This window comes from Pelodiscus sinensis, chromosome W, assembly GCF_052426305.1.
Source record: "Pelodiscus sinensis isolate ZL-2025 chromosome W, ASM5242630v1, whole genome shotgun sequence".
Taxonomy (NCBI): Eukaryota; Metazoa; Chordata; order Testudines; family Trionychidae; genus Pelodiscus; species Pelodiscus sinensis.
In genome coordinates this window covers 8,133,005-8,141,929 of record NC_143084.1, presented here as the reverse complement: position 1 = coordinate 8,141,929, position 8,925 = coordinate 8,133,005, and the positions used below count along the sequence as shown (strand labels likewise).

General features: G+C 48.2%; 1 protein-coding gene across 1 annotated transcript; it reads right to left on the bottom strand.

Moving 5' to 3' along the window:
* Nucleotides 1-212: 212 nt before the first annotated feature.
* On the bottom strand, nucleotides 213-4,695 carry LOC142823379 (endogenous retroviral envelope protein HEMO-like). Its single transcript, XM_075897840.2, is given in 2 exon segments — nucleotides 213-2,732; nucleotides 2,735-4,695. Coding segments are annotated over 2 exon segments (1,791 nt in total). The 5' UTR covers nucleotides 2,946-4,695; the 3' UTR covers nucleotides 213-1,152.
* Nucleotides 4,696-8,925: the final 4,230 nt, after the last annotated feature.

Below are 8,925 nucleotides of genomic sequence, written 5' to 3'. Positions count from 1 at the left end.
AACAGACGCCCCAGTGTGTAGGAAGAGCTTATTACACCTTAGATTTTAACTGCTAGAACACAAAGTTCCTTCGCAGCGGGCAGCCTGGGAAAGGCTGGAAAGGTGCCCCAACGGATCTTGTCACCTGGGAGTGACACGGATCCAAACGCCCAAGCTTTCCCTATGTCTGTCCTTTTATGACCGGCTGAAGTTCTTTTAAATTGTGCTTGGTTCTATTACAGCAACTGAAGGAGTCAGGTTAAAACTTAAACAGTTACAGGTTTATTAAAGGAACTTATAAATCATATGGTTACAATGGCTATTGCTCTATTTCATAATTATTAGCAAAATATAGATCTTAAAATGGTTACAGGAAAAAGGTAAAGATAGAAAATAGAAATAATGGTACTAAATGACAGCTTAATCTTTAAAGAGCTCTAACACTATGTATATATACTTAAACAAAGGACCACATCTAGGTACAATTTTTACCCCCTTCTGTGCCTCTCGACTCCAGCGTGTCAGGCCAGGGCCGGTCTCTCAATTCCTCGGAAAGACGAATACGAGGTGGGCGTCCCCTCTGGAACCTCGGGAGGTCAAACACCAAACCTGACCAGCAGATAGATGGTAGATTGACACACAAAGCAAGTGTGCTGCTGGACTCATCTTTATACCCCTGGGGGCCCGTATTCTCTTTCTTATCTTAAGAGGCCAAATTTTACTGGTCCGTTTTGTGGTGCCAGTTCTTACAAGCAGGTTACAAGTTAATTTACACTTGTAAGAGAGGAAGATAACTAAATTAGGACTGCCGGATGTTCTTGTTGGGCGGGAGATTCCTTCCCCCATGGACGGGTATGTGTTCGTATCAATATGGGTTAAGTCAAGGGCACGATGTACAGCCTCTTGGTCAACAATTAGTTTGACCACCCTCCTATCTCTGCTTACAGTTGGTCACGGTCACTGAGCCAGCATATCTAAACCTCCTGCTCCAAGGTTTTCAAAGAATATGCTGTTTTCCTGCTCTTATGTGCCCTGCATGGTTTTAAGCAGACAAAGATGGATGTTAAAATGGGGGTTCATGTCTGGCTACATTCCACCCCCTGATACGACACACTATGTCCTAGGATACAAGATGGCGGTGATACCAGCACCTCTTGCCCACCTTGGGGGAATCTAAAAATGCCCGATGGTCTGATTAAGGGGTTCATAATCGAGGAATTGTCCGGGATCTTTTCCTAGTGCTGCATATCGAATATGCACAGAAGAGATAGCTACATTAACTAGGCGTTTCACAATACACAAGGTTATGCAAAAAATGATTATAACAATTACAATAGTTAAAACAGTGATTAGAATGGAATGCAGGAAAGGAGTTAGGGAAAGTCCTAAATGTTGGGCTAACCAATTTAGCCATGAGATTTCCCCATCTTTAGCTACAGCATGTAGTATTTTAACTGCATCTTTTATAGCAGATACATCTTGTTCAATCTGCCCTGAGTGGTTCACATAGAAACAACAAGATTGATTAATCACAGCACATACTCCTCCTTGTTGGGCTAAAATTGCATCTAAAGCTATTCTATTTTGTAGGGCAAAGCGGGCCACTGATTGGATCTGCTCATTAAGTAGGCCCAGAGCATCTGCAGTGTGGTTGAAAGCTATTTCTAGTTGCCCTGACACATTTACTATGGCTTGTTCAAGTTCAGCTACTCCAAACCAGGGCAAGAATGCACGGGTAAATCGATGGAAACCTGTGGGACGTCTCACAAGAGGGTTAATAGTAAATTTCCTCTTGTATCGGTGCAAGAAGCTTCCAAGGTTTGTGATACCTGGAGCTGTAATGTGTGGGTGTACCGTTAATCCTCCAGGCACAGCATGTCCCAGAGAGCACCGTCCTGTCCATCCTACTGGCAGGTATTTGTAGGCCTTAGTCCCACAAATGAAAAATAGTCCAGGCTCTTTGTTAAGGATAGGGGAATATGGCCCCTTGTACCATCCCTTTCCTGTGTGTCTCTCCTTTGGGGCATGGTACGCAGCACAATAACTGCTATTAGACACAGAACACTGGAGGGCGAACAGCAGATCTTGTAGGATCTGGTTTGGTGGCAAGAGGTCTGCCTTAGCACACTGGTCAGGCAGCAGGCTACTGCCATTTACCAGTGTAGGGTTGTAAATGTATCCAGTGCTAGGGACTATAAAAAGGGAATTATTGTACCAGGCACTGCTTTCCTGGTACTGGCTGAAATTCAAGGGGATAATGGCAGCATTGCTAATGCCAAACAGGGGTCTGTGACCAAGGGAGACATTAATAACATTTCCCCAGAAATTAAGTGTTCCTTGGTGTGTGTCCTGGTCTGAATAAATATCCCAGGCTCCTAGTTTCTTATTGAAAGTGGCAATGTGGGTACACTGGTGGTCCTCAAAGCTACCTAGCTGAGGTCCACTGCCTTCCTTACTTTCAAAACAAATGGGGTACATTTCTTTAGAGTTTCCAGTTACATATTCTACTGGGTTACTCCATACCGTTCGTCGCCACGTCCAGTGCCATTCCTTTAACCTCCCCCCAGAGTCATTTTGAGGACTGCGGTAGTCGCTGCCATCGAACCACACCGGTCCCCATCGGAAGATGTCGCTTTTGTTCCACCAGTCATTTGGGCTGAGAGGGACAAACTCAATTTCCAGTCCAGTAGAGGAATCCAATAGGGTGCACATCCAGCAATCTGTGGCAGCAGCAACAGAAGCAATGGTTTGAATAGTGGATGTTCTGGTACAGCAGTAGCAGTTGGGATGAAAAGGAGACCTATGGCAAGTAGGAGTGCCACGTCTCGTTTCAATAGTCTATAGCTGATGGTGATTGCAAACATCACGACAGCAAGCAGTATATATATACACAGTTCATAGTGGCTTTCTGATTCCAAACAGGCATTGGGAGGGATGCATCCGACTGGAGCACTGTTCGGGACCATTGCCTCAGTTTCCTGTAATAAAACATAAGGTCAGCCGGTCTTGGATACAATCCAAGCCTCAGTAATGGTTATTGGTGTTAGCCCAGCGTCTGCAGTGGTCCAGACTCCTTTTCCCTTATAGGAGTGCAGCACGTGGGTTTGTGTTCCCAAACTGGGGTGTTTAATTACCACTGTGTCGCCAGGTGCATATTTGGAATCTTTAAGTGGTACAGTGGGGTTTGGAAAGATTCTCCCTGTAGGGAAAAATCCTTTGCTGATTGGACTGCCCGTAGGAGTCTGTCGATTGTTTAATCTTTGCACTACAGTATCTAATCTGTTTCCCTATTTGCCATCTGTGGGCCTCAAGTGGGCTTTCAACAGTCCATTCCAGCGTTCGACCATGCCATTAGACTGAGGTCGGTACGGGAGGTGAAAGGTCCTTTGGACTCCGTTGCGGAGGGCCCACTCATTCACCAGTTTGTTTTTAAAATGTGAGCCATTGTCAGACTGGATTTCTTGGGGTGTTGGGACAAGGGCTATTAAGCGGTTTAGTCCTATGACTGTAGATAATCTTGTTGCTACTCGAGTCGGGTAAGCAAACCCAATTCCTGAAACAACTTCTACTCCAGTTAAAACATATTTCCACTTTTGCTTACTGGTGGGTAATGGACTAACATAATCTACTTGCCAGGTTGCCCATAGCACTTTCCCATCTCTTAGCCTGGCAAACCGTTGTCCTTCTGTTATATGTTTTCTGAATTCAGCACAGAGGGTGCAAGCTCGTACCAGATCCCTGGCTTGTTGGTGAGTGATAGGCCACCCCCTGGCATGTGCCTGCCGCACCAGCTCATCACTTCCTGTGTGTCTTAAGGTTTCATGCAGCCAAGTATACAGGCGTTCCCAATCCACCTGGGTAGTGAAAATCTGTGCTGCTGTATCTGCTAAGTTATTTAGCTGTACAGCCGGGGTGTTATTCTTTTGGTGAGCTGGCACATGACCTATGCTTAAGGCATGTTGTGTTGCATGCTGGTATATCCATTTCCAATATTCCAGTCCCCAAACAGGTCTTCCCCCCTATTTCCCAGTTATTATTCTTCCAGTTAGTTATCTACTGGGTGGCTCCAGCCTATACAGCATAGGAGTCAGTGTAAATGGTACTAGCGCCGGCCTCACAAGCTAGTTTGATTGCTGCCAGCTCTGCAAGCTGAGCTGACCCCTCTATGTTTGCAGTCAGGGGTGCAGCAGATGTGTCTGCTGAGACTGCTGCAGCCTTCCCTATCCATTTCCCTTTCACTAGCTTGGCACTGCCATCTGTAAACCATACTCCTTCAGGTTGTAATGGGTTAAATGGAGCTGCATCCTTAATAGGAGATGGCTGTGGGGGCAGGTGGTACTCTTCAGGCATTCCCACCTTCCACAGGGATTCTTTAATCATGGTGGGGTTTTGTGCAGTGTCTGCCCCACCCACCCTGTGGTGTAAATAGAGTGCCCATCTCTGAACAGTCATTTTCTGGGCTACTCCCTGTGGCAACTCCTTTCCCTCCAATATAGGCTTAATGATTGGGAGAGGAGTGTGAAGTGTGATTAATGTGTTCACAGATTTGGGCCCTAAACTTCTCTTAGGTCACATAATGTATTCTTTAAAAAAACAAAAACAAAAATAAAAAACCTTTGTTAGGAGTCTGATCTAATGCCCACTGTGGTCAAAAGGAGTCTTCCCATCCACTTCAGTGGGCACTGGATCAGGTCCTAGCTCTTTAGTGCATTACAAGCATACTTTACAGGAAGTTGTCTTTAAAAAAAACCCAGCCTCTCATTTGTTTGGCTCATTTTAGTCTGACTTGCCAAAGTTTTTTTTTTCCAAGGTGAAAGCCAATGAACAGGTGTAAATTAGCTTCTTCTGAATCCATTTGGCCTTAATGAAACTCAATCTAATTGCCACTAACTTTAATAGATTTTTTTCACTTTCTAAATGATTTAGTCAATTACATCATTTTATAAAAAGTAAAGGCATCTCTCATAAAGTCAGAATGCCCAGGGCAGCATTATACAATATGGATGCAATAAAAATACAGGGTTTTAAATACTTTTTGTGGAGAGGGGGTAACAAAAGGAAACTGATGTCAAACTTCCCACCTGACCTATAGATTGATCTTTGCTTTATCACACCTCTATTATGATAAAGCGGACACAAAGTACTTCTGAACAGAGGTTATAGAGGGAGCTTGTGTATAAAGGGTCACCTGAAAACTGTGCCCATAATGATAACATTTAATTTACATAACAGCTGAGAGAAATAATGGAAATATATATACACATTTATGTATTCATATTTTATAGATGTGCAGTTTTAGATCCATTATGTGTTGTGCTCCTAGTGCTGCCTATAAAGGTTTCTCAACATTTCTCACTATAAAACCCTATTTTCAGTTGCTTTTAACTTTACCAAATTTTGACCATTAAGTCTGACATTTTCTACATCACGTGCCTTCCTCAGTCTGAAGGGTTTTTTAAATAGCTTCAGCCAATACAATACAGCCATTTCTGAGAACAAGGCTAGCAGATAACATGTTTGGCCCATGTTTAAAAAAATCTGGAAATCTTTTCTCTAAACAGTTCCAACCTCCTTATATTTTAGAGTAGGGTCTCTCCTTTGTGACAGACAGGCACCTTTTTCTGTCCCTCTGAAAATCTGCCCAAATTTGGTCAAGTTTTAAGACTTTGGAAAAAATGCAGTTTGCATATGTTTGTTAGAGACTTTTTAGAGTTTAACAGCTAAAATCTGAAGTTTCCATCTTCACTGACCATGCTTCATGCAATTAAACTCTAAGTATTCATAGAATCATAGAGCTGGAAGAGAAGGCCATCAAGTCCAGCCCCCTGGAAGGCCATCAAGTCCAGCCCCCTGCCCAAGGCGGGACCAATCCCAACTAAATCAACCCAGCCAGGGCTTTGTCAAGCCAACACTTAAACATGTCTAGGGATGGAGACTCCACTACTTCCCTAGGTAACCCATCCCAGTGCTTCACCACCCTCCTAGTGAAATAGTTTTTCCTAATATCCAACCTGGACCTCTCCCACCACAACTTGAGACCATTGCTCCTTGTTCTGCCATCTGTCACTACTGAGAACAGCCTCTCTCCATCCTCTTTGGAACCTCCCTTCAGGAAGCTGAAGGCTGCTATCAAATCCCCCCCTCACTCTTCGCTTCTGCAGACTAAACAGACCCAATTCCTCAGCCTCTCCTGGTAGGTCATATGCTCCAGCCCCCTGTGACGGACCGGGCCGTGTCTGGGCACAGCTGAGGGCGTCCACTCAGGGCGAATTGCTCAAATTCGGGGCTCCTTACAGCCCCCAGACTGGTGACCTCTCCAAACAGGCCATAAACCAGTCCCACAGAGCGCTTCAGCTGCCTGCCTGAAGCCTCACGAGCAAAACCCCTCCGACACCCCAGCAATATCCGTGCCCCAGGTGGCCCCGAGCCTCATACACAGGTGGGGGGTCCTAGCGCCCAATCCCACCTACCCCGAACCAGCCACAGATCCCTGGTCAACTTACCCTCTGGATCTTACCCACAAACCACGCTGAGCCAATCCTTTAGCATCTAACAACTAAAGGTTTATTACTACAATAAAGAAAAGCATGAGAGTAAGGTTGTTAAAGGATAGTACATTACATGCATCGAATCTCCCAGTTCTCGATGCAGGCTCTAGCAGAGATGTTACAGCTGCTGGTTTAAAAGTCCTTGTTGCGCATCCTAGGATCAGGATGGGTCCACAGTTCTTTCCGGCCCTTCGATCCCTGCACTGCTGTCTCTGGGATGAATTGCTGAGCTGAGTACCAAGATGGAGTCTACCACATGGCCTCTTTATACCTCCTTCCTGGTCTCCTCTTGGCTGCAGCAGGTCACCTGGCCAGCGGCCTATCCCTGTGTTCCCTGCTGGTAGCCCCTAGGTATGAGTCATCACTCTTGAGGTGTGTCCTTGGCCTATAGAGGGCTATTGTTCCAGAGCTTTGCTCGTTAGCATGTCCATAGGCTGAGCTGCTTTGACCATAGTTCAACCACATATAGAGAAACATTTGGTATCCACACAAAGTACATGCTTATAACGTCACTGTGGCGGGGTAGCCCCGCCCCTCCTGAGAGCCGCCGGCGCGCCGCGGAGAGGGGGGGAGGACTCAACCCCCGGGACGGCACAGCCCGCCGCCCGCGGCTTCAGCGCAAGGGAGCCGGCGCCCCGGCCGGGGAACGAGCCGGGGCGGGCGGGGGCGGGAGAAGCCGCCGTGACGCCGCAGGCACGGCGGGGGGGCTCACCCCCCGGAGCGGTACAGACCGCCGAGTGCGGGGCAGGAACGGGGGAGCCGGCACCCCGGCCGGGTGACGAGCCGGGGCCGGCAAATAGCGCCGGAAGGGGACGGGGGCGGGGTGACGTCAGGGGGACGTCACATGACGCCCGACCCTGGGAGGGGCCGCAGGGAGACGAGGGCGCTGACGTCATCTACCTGCGGCCGGCGGCCCATTCAAAAGCAGCCGGGAGCCAGGCAAGGGGGGAGGACACAGAGGAGACGCTTCCCCCGCAAAGACCAGCGAGCGTAAGCGGGTGTTGGAGGCCCTGGGTGGGGGCCGAGGGAACACCCAGGTGAACCGATTGGTTCCGGGGGAAGAAGTGGCCCAGGGCAGGGACGCGGACCCTGAGAGCAGGGGAGTTTAGGGGGCTCGACCCCCCCTGCTAGGTGGGGAGTCTTTCCCTTACCTTAGGGCCCTGGGCTGGGGTCCGGAGCGAGGGCGGGCCCGGACCCCCTTCCCCCAACCGCCGTGGGGCACGCACGGAGCGAGTTGCGTGAAGTGGCAGACGACGCCTTGGATAACTGAGGGGGCAGACCTAAGCCCCCCCGGGGGCCAATCCCCTACAGTCACATACCGACATTATACAATCACATGAATAGCATATATGGAATCAGAAGAAAGTAGGCTTCTATTTGACACCTCACATGGCCCCCCTTTGTGCCACTTCTGGGGCCAACCCCCCCATGGGTGCAGCAGTGATCTGGCTGCTCCCCACAAAATCCAGTAACGTGACACCCCCTAATCATTTTGGTTGACCTCTGCTGGACCCTCTCCAATGCACCCACATCCTTCCTGTAATTGGGGGCCCAGAACTGGACACAGTACTCCAGATGTGGCCTCACCAAAGCCGAGTAAAGAGGAATAATCACATCTCTGGAACGACTGGCAATGCTCCTCTTAATGCAACCTAATATGCCATTAGCCTTCTTGGCTACAAGGGCACACTGTTGACTCATATCCAGCTTCTCATCCACTGTAACCCCCAGGGCCTTTTCTGCAGAACTGCTACTTAGCCATTTGGTCCCCAGCCTGTAACAATGCTTGGGATTCTTCCGTCCCAAGTGCAGGACTCTGCACTTGTCCTTGTTGAACCTCATCAGATTTCTTGTGGCCCAATCCTCCAATTTGTCTAAGTCACTCTGGACTCTATCCCTGCCTCTCCCCCTAGCTTAGTGTCATCCGCAAACTTGCTGAGGGTGCAATCCATCCCCTCATCCAGGTCATTAATAAAGATATTGAACAAAACCGGTCCCAGAACCGAACCTTGGGGCACTCCGCTAGAAACCGACCGCCATCCTGACATCGAGCCGTTGATCACTACCCGCTGGGCCCGGCCTTCTAGCCATCTTTCTATCCATCTTACCGTCCATTTATCCAATCCACATTCCCTTAACTTGCTGGCAACAATATTGTGGGAGACCGTATCAAAAGCCTTGCTAAAGTCAAGGTATATAACATCCACTGACTTCCCCATGTCCACCGAGCCAGTTACCTCATCATAGACGCTAATCAGATTGGTCAGGCACGACTTGCCCTTTGTGAATCCATGCTGACTATTCTTGATCACCTTCCCCTCTTCCAAGTGCTTCAAAATGGATTCCTTGAGGATCCCCTCTATTGCATAAAAAAGCCTCCCCCTGAGCTCACTAGATT